At 53.4% G+C, this 19341-nt stretch overlaps 1 protein-coding gene and 1 long non-coding RNA gene across 2 annotated transcripts; one reads left to right on the top strand and one right to left on the bottom strand.

The window, feature by feature from the left end:
• The first annotated feature begins 1368 nt into the window (after positions 1-1368).
• On the top strand, positions 1369-12400 carry LOC148003200 (uncharacterized). Its single transcript, XR_015632314.1, has 4 exons — positions 1369-1545; positions 4032-4169; positions 8253-8372; positions 11252-12400. It is a non-coding gene; the product is annotated as an uncharacterized LOC148003200 (long non-coding RNA).
• A 2954-nt stretch (positions 12401-15354) lies between these two features.
• Positions 15355-18483, bottom strand: Socs3 (suppressor of cytokine signaling 3). Its single transcript, NM_053565.2, is given in 2 exon segments — positions 15355-17615; positions 18177-18483. A coding segment is annotated over 1 exon segment (678 nt). The 5' UTR covers positions 17528-17615; positions 18177-18483; the 3' UTR covers positions 15355-16849.
• Positions 18484-19341: the final 858 nt, after the last annotated feature.

Raw genomic sequence — 19341 nt, forward strand, 5'->3', positions numbered from 1 at the left:
AACTCCAAGGCACCAGATGCAAGCTTGGTGTGCACGCATACATGCGGGCAAACAAACAAACACAAAAAGCCTGTGTTCCTCTCCCTCCTGTAGAGATGCTGATCTCTCATGTTGGTCAGTGCAAGCCCCTTGTGACCAACCCATCAGGATCAGAGTGGGATTTGCAGAGACATCCACCTCACTCCGCACTCACGCCCCTCCCCTGCCCTCCACCAACTGCTAACCTCTTCAAACCTCCCAGCTTCTTCAACAACTAGCCAGGAATCAGTCAGATCTGCCTTCAGGGGACTGTGATGAAAATAGCTTGCTGGTGTCATATGCTCTGCACTCCCATGAATGTGACTCTCTTTTCCTGGTGCCCCACCTACTTCTCCTCCATCTCGCTCAGGGATGAATCGGCCCCACCCTTTGTCAGTGTGAGTGTGCTTGTATGCGAGTGTGTGCACGTGTGTGCATATGTGCACTCGTGGGGGGGCATGAAGACATGAACACAGACGCCTTTGACAGAACCTCCCTCCAGGTTTACCTTGAACCCCACATTTCTCCAGAGGAAAATCTAACTTGCTGTCAGGGACCCTCGGGGATCCCGGGATGAGGTCCAGGTCTGTGAAGGGCAGGTCACCTGGCTGGAGTAGGGCAGCTCGCCCTTGGAAGGTAGCTGCAGCTTCAGCTGTCCTATGCAGCCTGGGCTGCCAGGATGACACAGCCCCCTGGAAATGACTTCAAAGACCATTGTGTCCCGGGAGTGCAGGATTAATGACCCTGGGCTGAGAAGGGGCTCTGAATGTCAGCCTCCTCTGTGAGAGCCAAGACTTGGGAAAGCAGCAGTCCCTGGTAAAGCAGGGCGGGCCTGATTTACTGCAATTCCCTGGCAGCAAACCTGAGATTGGGCAGGCCTGGGGGAGAGGCCCCTTGTGAATCAAGGCCTTACATCCCTTTGCCAGGGTCCGGTATGGTGTTGCAGAGTAGAGGGAGGCGTTTCAGTGCCTGGCTGTGGGAATCTACTGGGGGCGGGGAAGGAGGAGCAGGGGCGCTTCCAACCTTAGCAGGAGGGCTTTGGAGCCATTCTCTGTGACATTGTGACACTGGCCTCACCACCTGTCACTATCATGCCTGGCCGTAGGAGTTATTATCCCCAGGATCAACGCAGGGAACAGATCTGAGATCTGGATCTCAGAGGTGTGAAGAGACAAAACGGGTAGAAGTCTAGGCTCTAACCCCCCACTCTATCTGGCCTTCTGAGTGTGGGAAACAACAAAGCCAGGAACAGCAGCGGGTGGCCCAGCTGACCGCCAGGTGCCACCTCCCACTTCAGTCACTAACACCTGCTTGCTTGGTACTCAGCTGACTTCCTGTCCCTGGAAGGGTAGAGTGGCTGTGGGTACCGTGGGGGCAGGGCGGTCCCCTTCCTGTGCTTCAGGGAGGGCATAACCCTGTATCTTTTGGGTATTGTCACTTCCTATTTTCCCAGGCCCTGGAAGCCAAACCTGGATTCCCTCAGAGAGTCTGTCCAGGCCAGGGGTTTGTCAGCATCCTGACCTACAGGTGAGGGACAGACTGAGCGGAAACAGGGCTACCGGGCGGGTGTAGGCTGGTTAGGAGAAGCTTGTGGGGAATTTCTGTCAGCTCTCCAAGGTCACATAGAGGTCCTGTGCCTCTCTGCCAAGCTCAAGGATGCAGATGTAAATGATGCTCCTGTAGGCACGTGTGCTTGTGTGTGTGTGTGTGTGTGTGTGTGCATCCATGTGTGTGTGTGCATCTATGTGTGTGTGCATCCATGTGTGTGTGCATCTGTGTGTGTGTGCATCCATGCGTGTGTGTGCATCTATGTGTGTGTGCATCCATGTGTGTGTGTGCATCTATGTGTGTGCATCCATGTGTGCATGTGTGTGAGTGTGCAGCATCTCTGTGTGAGTGTGTGAGTGAGTGTGTATGAGTGTGTGTATGTGTAAGTGTGTGTCTGTGTGCATCCATGTGTGTGTATGCATCCATGTGTGTGTGCATCTGTGTGTGTGCATGTGTGTGCGTGTGTGTGCATCTCTGTGTGTGTGCATCTGTGTGTGCATGTGTGTGAGTGTGCAGCATCTTTGTGTGAGTGTGAGTGAGTGTGTATGAGTGTGTGTATGTGTAAGTGTGTGTCTGTGTGTGTGCACACACAAGTGTGTATGTGCATTCATCTGTGTGTGCAAGTGTGTGAGTGTGCATCTGTGTGTGCACTCACAAATGTGTGTGTTCATCTGTATGTGTGTATATTCCTGTGTGTGAGTGTGCATCTGTGTGTGTGCAAGTGTTTGTGTGCATCCATGTGTGTGTTTGTGTGTGTGTGCGTATGTGTGTGTGTGTGCTTGCGCACATGTGAATGTACCTGTGGGTGCCAGAGGACCACCTTGGTGTCATTACTCAGTTGCTAGTCACTCACCCTTTATTATTTTTTTTAGAGATTCATTTATTTATTATGCATATAGGTACTTTTCCTGAATGTATGTCTCTGTATTGTGTGAATGGCTGGTACCAGGAAGGCCAGAAATGGCCACTGGATCCCTGGAAGTGGAGTTACAGATGGTTGTGAGCAGCCATGTTGGGGCTGGGATTTAAACCTGGGTCCTCTGGAAGAACAGCCAGTGTTCTAAACTACTAAGCCATCTCTCAACCTTTGCTTACTTTTATTTGTGACAGAGTCTTGCCCCAGCCCTGGGACATACAAGTCCACCACACCCGGTTTTTTTGTTTGGTGGGTTTTTTGTTTGTTTGTTTGTTTGTTTTTTGTTTTTGTTTTTGTTTTTTTTTTTTGTTGTTGTTGTTCTTTTTTTCGGAGCTGGGGACCGAACCCAGGGCCTTGTGCTTGCTAGGCAAGCGCTCTACCACTGAGCTAAATCCCCAATCCTTGGTTGTTTGTTTTTGAGACAGGTCTGATAGTAGTGTAGCCTCAGTGGGGTCCACCCACCCATATCCTCAGATTCAGCATTGAATATCTGGAGAGAGTCTCATGCCTGGCCTTTTGTAAGGGGATCCTGGGACTAGAACTCAGATTTTCGTGCTTGCAAAGAAACTATCTCTCCAACTCCAAAGTTGCTTTGTTAGAAAGAAAGAAAGAAAGAAAGAAAGAAAGAAAGAAAGAAAGAAAGAAAGAAAGAGAGAGAGAGAGGTGGGGAGGGAGGGAGGAAGGAAGGAAGAAAGAAAGAAAGAAAGAAAGAAAGAAAGAAAGAAAGAAAGAAAGAAAGAGACCTTTTTTAAAATGTGTATTGACTTCTTTTTCCTGCATGCATGTCTGCGTGAGAGTGCCAGAACCTTTGGAACTAGAGTCACTAACGGTTGTGAGCTGTGGTATTGGGATAGAACCTGGGTCCTCTGGAAGAATAGCCAGTGTTCTTAACAACAGCCATCTCTCTAGTCCCCTAAAAGATGCTTTAAAATAATAAATTTAGCCAAGAGTAGTAACACATGCTTTTAATCACTTGGGAGGCAGAGGGAGGCAGATTTCTGTGAGTTTAAGGCCTGCCTGGTCTATATAATGAGTTCCAGGACAGCCAGGAACTCGTAGAGAGACTGTGTCTCAAAAACAAACGAACAAACAAACAAACAAACAAAAAACCCCAAAAAACAAAAAAAAAAAAACCAACCAGGTTTACATTTATTTATTTTATTTTGTTTGTGTATGAGACTGCTCTGTGCACCAGGTATGACCCAGACTCAGAAGAGGGCCTTGGATCCCCTGGAAATGGAATTAGACCTTTGCATACCCAACTGTTGTGAGCCACCTTGTGGGTGCTAGGAAATGAGCCCCTGAAAGAGCAGCAATTTTTCCATCTCTCCAGCCTGCTCCCCCAATGATGCTCTCGAACCCCCTGAGCCTCCTGGGCCCCGCTCTACCCAGCCTGGCCAACTGGATTCAACGGGAGCCCCTGAGGGATAAGAGCCCCACAACACATCAGACAGGCTTTTGGAGAGGTCTGGCTGGCTCTGATGGTCACCTTGACTTTTCTCTCAGTGACATTGTCACAGAAGTGTGGCTTTGTCTGTTTCCTGTTTAGTGCTCCTGGGTTCCTCCTCCCTCCCTCTTGCCTGAAGAGCTCTGCTTTTGGAGGCTGATGTTCCTGTGAAGGGTCATCTGAGGCTGCCAAGACTGGAGCTCCTCACCAGAACAACACAGGAAGCACCCCTGTGGCGAGGTGAGGCAATGTCTGGGCAGGGCCAGCCATGCCAGGCAGGCTGCAGATGTGTGTATGCCTGCGTTCTCCCTGATGCCAGCCGAGCTACCTGCCTGCGCCATCCCTTGACATCATTTCAGCCTGTCCTGGGTACCCGAGGCTTGTCTAGAACTAGAACTAGAAAGAGTGTAACTTTCAGACATATAAAGATGTAAAAAGAAGACTTTGTCCCTCCATAGAATATACAGGCAGGAAGCAGGCTTAGAGACAATAGCTGAGGCTGGCCTTGAACTCACAATCTCCTCCTAAGTGTAGATGTTTATGGCTGTCCCCCTGTAAAGCATCTCTGTGCCTGCCTCTCTGTGTTTCTCTCCTACCTTCATAAGCATTAGATTCTCACTATATGGTCTTGAGCTCCCCTTTGGTTGTCTCCGCCTTGTTGGTTACTGGGACTGTAGGTGTATATTACTGAGCCGGACTTGAGAGAGAGAGAGAGAGAGAGAGAGAGAGAGAGAGAGAGAGAGAGAGAGAGACCGAGAGACCAGAATAGGGTTTGTTTTTATTTTTTAAAAGATTTATTTATTTATTTATTTATTTATTTATTTATTTATATGAATACACCATAGCTGTCTTCAGACACACCAGAAGAGGGCGTCAGATTCCATTACAGATGGTTGTGACCCACCATGTGGTTGCTGGGAATTGAACTCAGGATCTCTGCTCTAGAAGATCAGTCAGTGCTCTTAACCACTGAGCCATCTCTCCAGCCCTCAGAATAGGGTTTATAATCCACTAAAACTGGGATTAAAGGTGGTTCACACCAGTATGAGTACTGGAAACTGAACGTGGGTCCTCCAAAAGATCGCCAGCTTTGCTTAACTGCTGCGCTGTCTCTGTATCCCTGATAGGAAATCTTGACCAAAGATCCTACAGGACGGTTCTTCTGGGTTGGTGCTGTCCCTGTGCCTACATGGGCAGTCATGTGCAGCCTGTAGGGTCTTTACAGATAGGTTGCGTTGGGCTGACTTTGTCCTAAGCCAATGGCTAGTATCTTTCTAATCATAGAATGCAGTGCTGGAGAAATGGGTATCGTGCTTACTGCACAAGCATGAGGACCCAAGTTCAGATCCCCAGCTCTCATGTAAACGGTGAGGCATGGTGGTACACACCTGTGACCCTGGCACTGGGAGGTAGAGACAGGAGAAGCTCAGGGGTCTGTGGGCTACATATTCTAGCCAACTGGTAAACCTCAGGTTCAGTAAAAGAGCCTGTCTCAAACATATAGGATGGCTATCAGGGGCCGACAAGATGGCTCAGCAGAGAAAGGCGCTTGCCACCAAGCTTGATGACCTGAATTTGAACCCCAGAGTTTATACAGTGGAAGGGGACTCCCAAAGTCCTCTGATCCCCTCAAGAGCATCACGACAAATGTCTACTCTCCCCCATACACAAAAGGAAGAAGGTTGATGGATAGAGAAAAATGCTTGGCCTAGATCTCTGGCTGACCTCTGCCCTCACACTCACACAGACAGTCGTACATGGAAGGAACCAGTGAGACAGGAGTGGTTGGCATCCGAAAGCCAGGGTACACCAGGGCTCCCAACGGCTGCCAAAAGCTGGGCAAGACAGTCAGATGGTCCTGCCCAGCACCACACCGGGTTTTGAACTTCTGACCTTGAAAGGGAAGAAGGAGTTTCTGTTGTCTTACGTCCCCACAGCTGGTGCTAGTCTACAAGGGCAGCCCCTGGATACTGGTACTGTAACAATAGGTCACACAGGTCCAGGAAGGCAAACAAGAAGGAAATGCATCAGGCCATGATGCAGACTTGGAAGGGATCAAGAAGGATGTTCTGCTGCTTTCTTCTCTCCTTGCAGACAGGAAGCTGCCTCAGAAGAAGCAGAACTTCCTTCCAAGAGGATGGGCGTTTGAATACCATGTGGACAGGGATGCAGGGGTTGTCTGGATCTGGCTGGGCCCCTAGGAAATGCTGTTACTGGTCATAAATATCCACCGTTGTCCCATCCAAACCACAGCCAGAAAGGCAGGTTTTGCTGACAACCCCAAAGGCCTGCTGAAGGTCATGAGCCATCACGGGTGTGGGACACTTCCAGAACCCATGTGCCTTTGTGCTCTCTGGACTTACCGCCTGCCAATTTGGGTCTCCTGTGCCTATCACCAGGCCCAGGGTGGGCTGGGCCCCGTGACACAGTAAATACTCTGGTGGAAAACGCTGAAGCTATACTATCCTGGTTTGGGTCCCTCTGTGTGCTTAAGTGACCTTAGGCTGGATATCCGGTCTCTCCATCCCCCATTTACTCCACTGAAAGCATGAGCAGAAGATGAGCAGGGTGCCTCACATCTGTAATCTCAGTACTCCAGAGGCTGAGGCAGGAGGATAGTCATCAGCTCAGCGAGGCCTTCATGGTTGACATATGGAGTCCCAGGCCAGCCAGGGGTACAAATACAGACTCAGTCTCCAAAACAAAGGCAACAAGAACCGTATGGTGGTTCACACTACGATCCCAGCACTTGGCAGGTGGAGGAGGATCTTGAGTTCAAGACTAGCCTTGGCTCCCATAGTAAGTTCCTGTCCAGTGTGTGCTACGTGACTCTGGCAAAAATAAATAAATAAAAGAATAAAAATAAAACGAGGACAGATACTGGGCTTGACGACCTGTGCCTTTAACCCCAGGATACTGAAGGCAGAAGCAGGAGGACATCTGTGAGTTCTAGGCTAGCTCAGTCTACAGAGTAAGTTCCAGGAAGGCCAGGGCTATGCAGTAAGACTCTGTCTCAGAGAGAGAGGGAGGGAGGGAGGAAAGGAGGAAAGAGAGAAGAGAGAGAGAGAGAGAGAGAGAGAGAGAGAGAGAGAGAGAGAGAGAGAGAGAGAACTAGCTCATAAGGTGATTGGAGAGTTGAGTTACATGTTTCAAGTACTGAGAAAAGAGCTGGCTCCATTAGAAGCACAGTTGCAAGACTGTTTGGAGAATAAACAACACGCGCTGGATGAGCAGGGTTAGGCCAAGGAGGGCTGTGGCATGGTGACCTATCTTCTCCCTCCATCCGCCAAGAGGAGACCAGGGCCAGCGACATTCTCCCACAGGTCTCATCTGTTTCCAATGGAATCTTCCAGAGATGTAAACAGCACACCCAAGACTGAGCGGCCTGGTTCAGGTCCTTAATTCTTGCTGCCTAAACTGAGATGTGTGTGTGTGCATGCGTGTGTGCGTGCGTACATGCATGCCTGGGTGCCTACGTACATATACAAGTATGGAGGGCAGAGAACAACACCACTGCCCTTCTTCAATTCATCATCGTCATCATCATCACCACCACCACCACTACTACTATTTTCTCATTATGTAGCCCTGGCTGACCCGTAACTTGCTATGTAAAACAGGCTAGCCCCTGCCTGCCCAGTGCTGAGATTAAAGGTGTACACCAACATAGCTGACTTCCTTTTTTTTTTTTGGTTCTTTTTTTCGGAGCTGGGGACCGAACCCAGGGCCTTGCGCTTCCTAGGCAAGCGCTCTACCACTGAGCTACTACCCCAGCCCCCCCCCCTTTTTAAAATTTATTTATTTATTTATTTTTTTTGGTTCTTTTTTTTCCGGAGCTGGGGACCGAACCCAGGGCCTTGCACTTCCTAGGTAAGCGCTCTACCACTGAGCTAAATCCCCAGCCCCTTTAATTTATTTTTTGACAGTGTCTCACTGTGTAACTCTTGCTATCCTGAGACTCACCGTGTAGACCGGGCTGTCGGGGGATTCGTAGAGATCTGCCGAATCACAAGCGTTGGAATTAAAGACATGGCTTCCACCTTTTGGCGGGGGGCAGGGGAACTGTGTGTCTCACTGACTCTGGAGTTTACTGATTTGACCCAACTCTCTGGCCAATGACCCCAGGGGTCCCACTGTGTCTGCCCTCCCAGTTCTGGGATTCTATGTGAAGAGTGCTGTGCCTGCTTGGCTGTTTACACATGAGCTGGGGACGGTGACACAGTTCTTGGGCTTGCACGGTAAGCCCACTACCAACTGGGCCATCTCCCCGGAATTCCTGAGGTCCTTTTTGATCCTGGTCTGAGCCAGCTTTCTCCTCCCCAGAGCCAAGCTTGGATCCCCACCGGAGCCTCCATCTTGAATGCTGGCTGGTGTCTCAGGTTGGCTGTCCTGCACACAGAGTGTGATTCACAACCACTTTTGCCCATGGAGAGGCCCCATACAGTGAGTGCATTGTCTGCCTGTCATCTTGACACAGGATCTCAGAATGTGCTGAGCAACGGTTGTGCGTGCAGCAACGTGAACACCTCTATGCCTTGCCTGGCCTCCGGGAACTTCTGTCATTCCTGGCTACTTCCCCATCTCTCTGCCAGAGGCTTGCAACCTCTGCCTGGCATCTGGCTCTCTGAATTGGCTGCTGTCCAGGCAGCTCTCCTACCAGCCACAGAGTCTGGCCTGGTAACCCCAGGGCCTTGCTTTTTTTTTTTTTTTTCTTCACTGAGGATTGACAGCATGGGTCTCATACTGTATATAGGCATAGGGTCTCTTCCTGTGAATGGCCCCTCAGCTGAACTTCTGGCTCCTTCTCTTATGCTGGAGAGGCCTAGAAGAAGACCCAGGGGAAGGTCTCATCTGGGCCTTTGCCCCAACCCTTGCACTGTAGGGCTCTGGTTCAAGGCTGTTCAGGGTCCTTGCTGAGCTATGAGTCAAACCTTGGCCCTGCGGTGGCCACTGAGGAAACCCAGACCCCATGGCCACTCACAGCCCTCCCTGTCCCTGGGTTATGCTAACTGGGGGGCTGTCTTGCCAGACCCCTTTTCAGCAGATGCCAAGAGATTCTGAAAGCACAGTGAATGATTGGGGGTACCATACTTGGAGGCCAGCCCACCTCCTGCAGGACCAGCCAGCGCCTCTCCCCCTCCAACCATTTTCTGGGATTCTAGAACAGAGAGGAATTTAGAGGTCATTTTCCAAGCCTTAGTCTTGAGAAAGAATAACTCGGAGGGGTTTGGGGTTCCCTGGGGCTTTGGGCTGAGTCCCAGATAATGAGTGGCTAGAGCCCTTGCTGGGGGTGGGTGGGGAGTGTAGATTCTTTGCTTGTTGAAAGCAGCTGAGTCCCCCCACCCCTCTTACACCCATGAGCCCTCCTGAGAGTTCTTCGGCCTTCATCTAAGGTCCAGGAGGGCAGGGCTTGCCCCCTGAGGCTGACCAAGGCATCAGGGACATGGACCCAGCCATGGCCTGGCTTGCTGAGTGGAGCCCCCTGGGTAGTGTGAATGGAGGTGCTCCACACAGATGCAAGCTACTGCGGGGAGGGTCTGGATTCTCAGTCAATTCATGAACTTGACTGTGACGGGAGGTAGGTCCAAACCTCTACAGATGCTCATCTGAAAAAATGTGGTATTCTGAACTCACCTGGGCACGAGATATCCTATTAATATCTGTTTGTCTCTCTGTCTCCTCCCCCACCCCCTAATAATGAAGGGTGAACCCAGGGTTTCGCAAATGCTCGGCAGACGCCCTACCACTGGAGCCCTACCTCTTTGGTTTATTTGTTCTTTTGAGACAGGGTCTTGCTATGTGGCTCTGACGGGCCTGCAACATGCAATCCTCCTGCCTCAGCCTCCCAAGGGCTAGGATGTATAGCCCTGTAAATCTCACCCTTTCGGTGCCTGGCTTGTTTTTTTTGTTTGTTTGTTTTGATTTGTCTTTCTTTAAACCACTGTGCTGTGCTCTTGGCACTTAGAATGCCTGCGCTTTGGTAAGGCGTCAATGCTGCAGTTTGTACACTTGGGAGTCCTGAGAGATCTCCAGGGCTGTGGCTGTCGGGGGAAGTGACCAGAAGGACAGGTCACAGCTTTAGGAAGGGAAGGCTGGACAGGAAAGGATGCACACTCGGGTGGTCCCCAGGTGAGGAGGTCACCTTGTTGGGAGAACCTGTCTCGAGGTGCAGAATGGAGTAGGGGAGCCGGGGAGGCAAAAGCAAGCTTTCTGCTGTACTTCCAGCCCCGGAGGGTTTGGAAATTTGGTAGAGAGTGCCAAGAGGAACCAGCTCCGTGGACTCCATGGGCTGGGCTGTGTGTGTGCCATGACAGAAACAGTATTTTTAGAAGATGAACCATGATGTAGAGGCGTAGATGTGCCCGATTGGGACATACCAAGGTTCTCCAAGCTCTCCCGGGTTTCCCCTTTCCTGATCTTCTCCCTGCTCTGTGTTTTCGGGTGCCGGTTCTCTCGCCTCCCGCCCCGTGCACGTGGAAAGAGCACCTGCTGACTGCCTCAGCTCGGTGTCTGCTTCTGGGAAGCCACAGTAGGTCACTTCCTCCTGGACACCCCAAGCTGTACTCTGTAAACTTTTATTTTTAAACCCATTCCCTTTCAGGGTACTTCTCGGCTCTCATTCTGCTTCCCCTTTCAGACCATGAGCCTGAAGTCAGGAAAATGTCCTGTTGTCACAGGGAAGGAAGTATACATTTAGTTACTTTGTGTGTGTGTGTGGGGGGGGAGTGCATGGGGTCAATTTGAGGCTGCCTCTGCAGAGGCAAGCAGATCTCTGAGTTCAAGGCCACCCTGGTTCTACAGAGTGAGTTCCAAGATAGCCAGAGATACAAGAGAAACCCTCTCAAGAAACAAAACAAAAAACAAACAAAACCATGTAGGTAAGAGACCCAACTTTGTGTGAGCCTCTAGCCCCTGGATACATATACCATATACATAAACAGTAAAAACATTTTGAAATGTAACTGTCTATCAATCTACCTATCTATCTACTTATGGTTCTTGGAGAAGAGGTCTCAGTGTATAGCTTTGGCTGGCCTGGAACTCACCTTGTAGGCCTTCTTTGAACTCACAGAGATCCTCCTGCCTCTATTTCCTGAGTGCTGGGATTAAAAGGCCTACACCACCACAGCTGGCAGATGATAGATAGATAGATAGATAGATAAATAGATAGATAGATAGATATGACTTTTTTTTCCCTTTGGTTCTTTTTTTTCGGAGCTGGGGACCGAACCTAGGGCCTTGCGCTTCTTAGGCAAGCGCTCTACCACTGAGCTAAATCCCCAACCCCTAGATATGACTTTTTAAAATCTGGTTATTTCTAGGGCCAATGAAATGGCTCAGCCATTGAAAGTGTCACTGCCAAGCCTGACATTCAAGCCTGAGTTCTATCCGAACCCACACGATTGGAGGAGAAAATGGATTTCTGCAAGGTGTCCTCTGACCTCTTCAGGGGTCACCGTGATGCAAATAGCGTAAGTTGTACAGATGACTGTGCTTACTGAAGGTGCTTACAGCTGGCTGGCCCACACTGTCTGCATTCAGATCCCCGGCTTCGTTCTGGAAAAGCCTGGGGTCTCCGCTTCTTTCTCTGCAAGCTGCCTTCCAGGCTGTAACAATTGCTTAAGCCTGTGCTGCAATCCAGAGAGCTCAGGAGTGGGAAGTCCAGAGTTCTCCCTGCTTCTGGGAACAGCCCCCCATCCCCCACCCAGCTCAGCTTCCACAGGCCGTCCTCATGAGAGTGGGTCAGGCTCACCCAAGGATTTCACAAACGCCTGGCCTGTTCCCAGCATAGCACAGCTGGGAGGGCTCAGGGCTGAGGAGGATGGAACATCCTCCTCCACAACCCCTGGCTGTCCTTGGGCTCAGGGCCCTCTGGGTCTGGGGCCTGGGGTGTGCACGCGAGCGCTCTAGATGGGTCCAGACTTGCCGCAGCTGTGGTGCACTCCAGGACTTCCCTCTGCACTTCACTTCCCAGCTTGGGCTTAGTCAAGGTGCTAGGAGGAAATCCCCTTTCCAGGAAGAGCTGAAACACAGGCTTGCCTTCCCCAAAGTGAGCAGCAGGTGGGTCATCCAGGAGGGCCTGGGATTCTCGGACTGCGGATCTTGTATCTGATTCACGGAGCTGTGTGGCTGGAGTCCAGGAATCCAGCAATTTTGTCTACACACCCGGTGACCAGTCATGATTCTCTGCCTTCAGGGGGCCCGGGAGGCACTGGAAGGCTAAGCAGACTGGAAAGGGTTTCCGATAGTCTGCGGAATCTCTTCCATGATCCTGGAAGGGTTGTCCTGGAATTCAGCGCCTTAGTTTATCAGATCACGTGTTCTGACTGAAGATGGTTCTGTCCCTTTTGTCAGACTTTGGGGGTGAACCCGAAAACAAGCCAGTGGTTTTCCATGGCCAAGTTGCGGTTATGTGGCTATGTAGCGAACACTTGATTTGACAACACAAAATAGTAGTCACTATTTAATTTATGCGCCTACTAGTTTATTGTTGGCTTTCTTTCACTCAAACTTAACTCCCTGGGAAGCACTGGGGAGCCTAACTTCAGCAGGCCTCATCTTGCTGAACTCTAAATCCCCCGGACCTAGAAGATTCCCTGAAACACAGGATGTGTTGGATAGATATTTGCTGAGTGGACTATTGGGTGAATGGCAAAGGAAGGGAGCAAGGAGCTCCCTGAATGGCCCTGAGGAAGGGGGTGGGGGTGGGGTGCTCCACTAGCTTAGTGAGTGTTCTCGGCTCCTGCGGGGCCAGAAAACAACGAACCATCTTTTGCTGGGAGGGAAGTCGGAGCTTTCTGTGTAGTCTCCCGGAGGGGTCAGTGACCCTTGTGACCAATGACGGGCTCCCTCCCGCCCCCACCCAGGGAGGTGCGCCTGGCCGCCTCCCGGCTGAGTTTCCTGGCACTGGGCTGAGAATAAACAGCGCTCTGCGCCTGTAATCCCGTTGCCGTGGCGACGGCGCTCCGCGGGAGTGGGCGTGTCGGAGGCGTGTCTTTGTGGAGTGGGCGTGTTGGGAGCGGGGTCTGAAGGGACCGCCCTCCCTGCGCTCAGCGCGGACATTCTTCGCATAGCTGCTCCCGGGCTCCCGCGGTGGCCGGGAAGTGACTCTTCCTGGCAGAGGGCGGCTCGAAGCGCAGAGACCGAAACATGAGGAGGACCGGCGGGGTGCAGCACGGGGCTCTACCCACCTGAGCCTCGCTCGGTCCCCGCGCATGTTGCCCCCTACCACTACCCAGCCAGCGTTTCTGGGGGCCAAGTCCTCCAGTTCGCTGCCCTGACTACCTTGCGGTGCCCCCTCCCTGACTGACATCCTTACTCATTTTGTACGCTAGGACACTTCGTGAGGGCTTATTTTCCACCGCTAGCTCCCCGTCTGTGGCCTCTCTTCCTCCCTATCCTAAAAGCAGGCCTTGAATTTACCATTTCTGGCTCAAGTCTTCAGGAGGCCAGTCCAAAGCAGCACCAGCAGGGAAAATGAGGGCCTCTTGGGTGGATTCTAGTCCTAGAGGCAGGGTAATAGAATTCAGAGGTAGAGGGCAGCCTCCTCACTGACTGCTGCTCAAATTACACGGGCCTGCCCTACTCTCCCTGCAATCCCTTTAGGAAGCATTTTGGAGTCAGGAGCAACCGGTACCCAGGTTCCCCATTAGGAGAAGAAAAGACTGAGCCACAGATAGCCTGTGTAACAGAGATGAGAGGAAGGGGGACAAAAAGAAACACTGGCCAGAGGAAGATGGAGAGAGCTTCTCACTGTGGCCACTAGCTCACTGTGAGGTTAAGTTGCTCTATTCTTGTGAAGGTTACTGTTTTATTTTTCCCGGTGTGTGCCTGGCCCCAGGCTGTGATCTGAGCTGGAGACACAGAAGGCTGGGGTAGGCTAGGAGCTGCAGGCAGAGAAAACAAACCCTTTTCTTCCCTGTTCTGAGTCTCATCTCCCCAAACCAAATCTTGCCTTCCAGGAGGTAGGCAAGAGAGAGGACCTGTGTCTAAGACACGTGGCTAAATGGCCACTTTCTGGGTCAAGGACAGGGGCCAACTGCACGGCTAGGTTCCCTGATTCTGTGGAGGCTGCAATTGCCACAAGAGTGGCCCTCTGCAGCAAGTGGCAGGTGGATGCCATTGGGCGGACCTCGGGACAGAAAGGTTTCCAGAGACGCTTGGGACTCTGGGAGAGATGGGAACGTGCCTTAGTCTGCAGTCCTGGTTTCCAAGTTGGCAGTCCATCTAGTGTGGGTCTGGCCTGCTGTCTGGTCTCATACCTGTTCCAACCCCTTATCTCTGGATCACACCCCCCTATTCCAACCCCTCCCTCAGCCCTGAGGCCCAGGAAATGGGAAAGCCAACGGTTTGTGTATTCTTCCAGTGGCCTTTTAAACACTTGACTCTAGGAGCAGCTGTTTATCAGGGGCTGAGGGCCCAAAGGAGGCTCAGGCACCTTCAGGCACTTGAGTATCAGACAGGTAAACTGAGGCGTCTCCAGGCTGGAGATCACACTCATCTCAGAGCTCCTCAGGTCTGTACGGAGGGAAAGACAGCACTTCAACAGTTACCACTAACCCCGAGTGTATGAAGGAGACTAGGCACTTGCCTCACTAGGAGACAGCGTGAGAGATCCAGTGCCCCCAAGCACCAGCCTTTTGTTTGTTCCCACATTCCTGGTGCTGTCCTCAGCAGGTTGCTTAACTTCCCTGAACCCTCATCTGCCCCAAACTCAATAAATATTTACAGATCACCTCTCTAGGCACCAGAAATGACGAACCCAAGTCATGCTGAGTCCTGCTCACATTGAAACATAGCTGTGTCTCATGCCTGAGAGACTCAGCCTCTTTAGTGCCCAGATATAGGATGAATAGTTAAGTGTTTTCCCTGGAGGAGCCTGGCTGGTGGTACGTGACCCAGGTAGGATCTTTTAAGAAGACAAGATGTGTGGCCAGAAAGCCATTAACACTTGTCCCAGGACCCCATCTGCCTTCCTGCTCTGTATGGGGATCACCCCTCCCCCCTCATGCTGTGACGTCTGTGACGCTGAGCTGACGTCACCAGTCACCCTCAGGACCCCGAGTCTAGACTTTCTCGGAACACCTCCCTGCCAAGCAGCCCAGCCAGAGTGTACGCTAATAGCTTGGAGCCTCTAACAGCTCCTGACCACAGCACAGCCCGCTCTCTGTTAAGCCCTTTGAAGCCGGCATTTCCTTCGAAAACTTGCTTTGCATATTCTGGTCAGAGCTGAATCAGATTGGCAGGAATTGCCCATCGGTAACAACCTAGGTGGCTGTCATGGCTTGCCGGTGACATGGGAGGGCTGCAGGTGACGGTGGGGACTCATCTGATTCTATCTCAGAGCTGAGAGGCACGGCTTCTCCCCCTCCCCCCAACTGAGTGCGAGCGAAAGAGAAAGCGGTGAAAGAAGGCTCAGAGTCTTTTTTTTTTTTCATTAAAAAATAGTGCTCTTTATTATAAATTACTGAAATGTTTCTTTTCTGAGTATAAATATAAATATTATGTGCAAAGTCTGAGTTGAACTGGGATTTGGTTGAGTTTTTTCAAGCATCTTCAGACAGCCTCGAAGGCCTGAGTGGGAAGAGGGGCGGGCTGGAGGTGGATCTTTTTATAAAAGTGATTGAGGCAAATTGTAAACATTATCCAAAACAACAGAGAGAAAAAAGCCACCCCAACACACAGCTGCCCCACCCAGCCCCATACCTGACTCAGAAAACTGTTGTTTCTCCCCAACACAGGACCAGTTCCAGGTAATTCCATGGCTGCTACCTTCCTGTGAGGCCGAGGTGAGCGGCATGTGAAGGCTTCTCCATCGCTCCCCACCTCCCCCCAGGTGAGAGGGGGAGGGCTGTGCAGGGCCTGGAGGCCCTCGGAACTACTGACCAAGAGGTGCCTAGGACTGACCAATGTCTTCCCCAGCGCTAACTCAGAAGTCTCCTGAGTGACTGGGTCTCCTCCCTGCAACCACTTCCCCTGGCCTGCAGCCACCTGGGTGAATCCCTCAACTCTCTGCCTATTGGCTGTGTTTGGCTCCTTGTGTGCCAATCCCCATCCATGGGACAGAGGGCATTTAAGGCAAGTCTCCTAGCCCGACATAGGAGAAACAAAGTAGAACCCTCCATCTGCTCCAAGGAAAGCTGGGCTCCGAGATGGTTCATCTGTTGACCTGCCTCCCTTTGGCGTTGGAAAAGGTGACCAACCAGCCCTATCCATCTCCCCTTCTCAATGCTACTGCCTCTTCACAATGGGGAGGAGGCGTCTGGGGTGCCAGAGGACTTTGGGATCTGGGAGGTTTCATTAGCTGCCCCGTGGGAGAGGAGCCTGGCACCAGTATGGCTCTCTTCAGGTCACCCCTTGCCTCTCCCCAGAGCCGGGAGCCACCACTCCTCACCTAGGCTGGGCAGTAGGAGTGGCTATTTCTTTGGCCAAGCCTGAAACCCTTCACACACCCTTTTTCCTCCTCCATCTTTCCCCCAGGCCTGGCGCCTGCTGATCAAAACCAAATCAAAGCGCAAACAAGTTCCGGTGGGAAAGTTTGAAGATTCCCCTGCAGTTCTCATTAAGTTCAACACTTGGAGGTGTCCCCACCTCCCTTGGGAAGCAGGAGGGGTGTGGAGGAAGGGGAGGGGAGAGGAGAGTCCGCTTGTCAATGCTATTGTCCCACCAGGCCGGCTGGCTCCACTTGAGAGAAGCTGGAGCTGGGGGAGGGGAAGCAGGTGGCAACTCCCCCCTCCCCTCAGACGCGTTCCAGGTCCTGCCTGCCCCACTCTGCGGAGTGGAGGGCCTGAGGAAGAAGCCTATCTTCTGCTGGGCTAACTGGGAGCTACCGACCATTGGGGCTGGATTTTTGTGCTTGTGCCATGTGCCTCGGAGGAGAGGCGACCGATCCAGGCCCCCTCTGACCCTTTCTTTGCTCTTTAAAGTGGAGCATCATACTGGTCCAGGAACTCCCGAATGGGTCCAGGCAGCTGGGTCACTTTCTCATAGGAGTCCAGGTGACCGTTGACAGTCTTCCGACAAAGATGCTGGAGGGTAGCCACGTTGGAGGAGAGAGGTCGGCTCAGTACCAGCGGGATCTTCTCGCCCCCAGAATAGATGTAGTAAGCTCTCTTGGGGGTACCCCCGGGGAGTGCCTGGGCAGGTGGCTGCTCCTGAACCTCAGAGGAGGGTTCCGTCGGTGGTAAAGAGAAGGAGGGGGCCCCTGGGGGCGGCATGTAGTGGTGCACCAACTTGAGTACACAGTCAAAGCGGGGCACTGGCTGCGTGCTCCGGGGGTCACTCTGCAGCGAAAAGCTGCCCCCCTCGCACTGGATGCGTAGGTTCTTGGTCCCCGACTGGGTCTTGACGCTCAGTGTGAAGAAGTGGCGCTGGTCCGAGCTGTCGCGGATAAGAAAGGTGCCCGCGGGCTCGGCGCTGAGCAGCAGGTTCGCCTCGCCGCCGGTTACGGCACTCCAGTAGAATCCGCTCTCCTGCAGCTTGCGCACGGCGTTCACCACCAGCTGGTACTCGCTCTTGGAGCTGAAGGTCTTGAGGCGCAGGCTGGTGTCCAGGGGGCGGCTCATCCCGGCGGCGGGAAACTTGCTGTGGGTGACCATGGCGCACGGAGCCAGCGTGGATCTGCGCGGCGGTGGCTGCAGCTGCTTCGCGGCCTCCGCACAGCGGCCGCTACCGCATCCCGGGGGGCTGCAGAAAGCAAAGCGCGAGGCGCGTGAGTACCCGGAACCCTCCAGCGTGCCCGGCCCTCCAGCCACCGCCTAGCGCCTGGGGCACCCCTTTGACCCGCTGAAGACTGTGTCTCAGACCCGGCCACCTCGCTGGGCTCTCCTGGCCTCGGTCTTTGCCGACCAACCCCAGACAGTCCCTTCCCCAGCTCTCCCTAGGAGGACGCCCAGAGAAACTCGCGCGTGGAAGTTGGATCTCCAGGAGCGCGGCCAGGATAGGGAGAGATACAAGAGCCCTAGGGACGCTCAGGGCGCCGCTCAGTCCGGTGCCCTCAGTGGCGAGGACGAAAAAAAAAAAGGGGGGGTGCCAAACCCGAGATATGCGGGAGAGGGGACAGGAGAAGCCCGAGGGCCCCAGTCTGAGTATTACGGGAACCCGGGATCTTCGGTTCTCATCCGCTCTACCCCCTACCTCGTCCCCTCCCTACCGGGAATGACCCGGGAAGGGGAGGAGAAACCGGGAAAAGCTCCCGAGCTGGACCGAGGCCCCCACCCTTCCCCACACCGCGCCCCTCCTTCCTACCTAGTCCCGAAGCAAAGTCTCCGGCCTTGGGGCTGCGCCTCCTATGGTCCCCGAGACGAGGCGGCGGCCAGCAGTGGCTCGCGCTGCGCCCAGATGTTGGCAGCCGTGAAGTCTACAAAGGGGCTCCCCGTGCGTGCGCCCCCTCTGGCTTCGCTGCTTCCAGGACCGACCAGGAGCGCTCCTGGGTGGATCATGCAAAGGACCTGGGCGAGGGACCTCAGCGGAGAACTGGACCGGGCAGGGGGCGTCCGGGAGCCCGGAGAGACAGCGGTGGCAAGAGCAGGCGAGAGTAGAGTCGGAGTTAAGCCGCCGCGGAGGCCGCGCGCGCGGGTATTTACCCGGCCAGCACGCCCCGCCCCCCCGATTCCTGGAACTGCGCGGCCGGTCTTCTTGTAATGTTTAGTCACTACTCTGCACTGAAAGGCTGTGCGCGGAGGGCGAGGGAGGGGCCGCGGGCGGCCGAGGGCGGGCCTGGAGCTGGGGCCTCCAGGACCCGCCGAGACTCACCGAGAGGGAGACAAAGCGCGGCGCGAGGCTGCCCGACCGGCGGGCGCGGCGCCAGCCGTGGCCGAGCGTTCCTGGCAGCGGCCCCTCCCCCGCGCGCTCCGCCCCCAACTTCTCATTCACACTTTCCCCCCCACCCCCTCCCTTCTAAGAAGGCTGGTTTCTGGCAGAGGCGGGGGCGCCGCGATGGGAGCGCGCGGGCAGTTCTAGGAGGCCGGCCGGGAGAGGCTCCTGGCACCCCTTCCCTTTTTCTTGGACCCCGCGGGGACGCTCCCCTAGCTCCCACCCAGGCCACTCCGAGGTCCGCGTGTACAGTTCCAAGCATCCAGTGCCAGCCAAAAGGGACGTATGACCATTCAGCACCAGCTCACTGGGGACCTAGGAGGTGGCGGTGGGGGATGCGAGACATTTACCTGTGGACAGGTCCAAAAGATGAAGCTGGGAGATCCAGAAGTAGAGGAGACCATTGACTTCGAGGCAACTGCTAGGCTTCGGCTTATCCGATCATTGCCTGGTTCTTTGGTGACAGACCTGGGTGCTGATGTCCTTTTGGGGGATGGGGTGGGAGGAGCAGCTAATTACTACCTTATCACTCATCTGGGCCTCCCAACCTTCGTGGTGAACTGTGGGTCCGCCCAGGTGCTCTCGACGTGGTGGGGGA

This window comes from Rattus norvegicus, chromosome 10 (assembly GCF_021556685.1).
Source record: "Rattus norvegicus strain SHRSP/BbbUtx chromosome 10, alternate assembly SHRSP_T2T, whole genome shotgun sequence".
In the NCBI taxonomy this organism is placed as follows: Eukaryota; Metazoa; Chordata; class Mammalia; order Rodentia; family Muridae; genus Rattus; species Rattus norvegicus.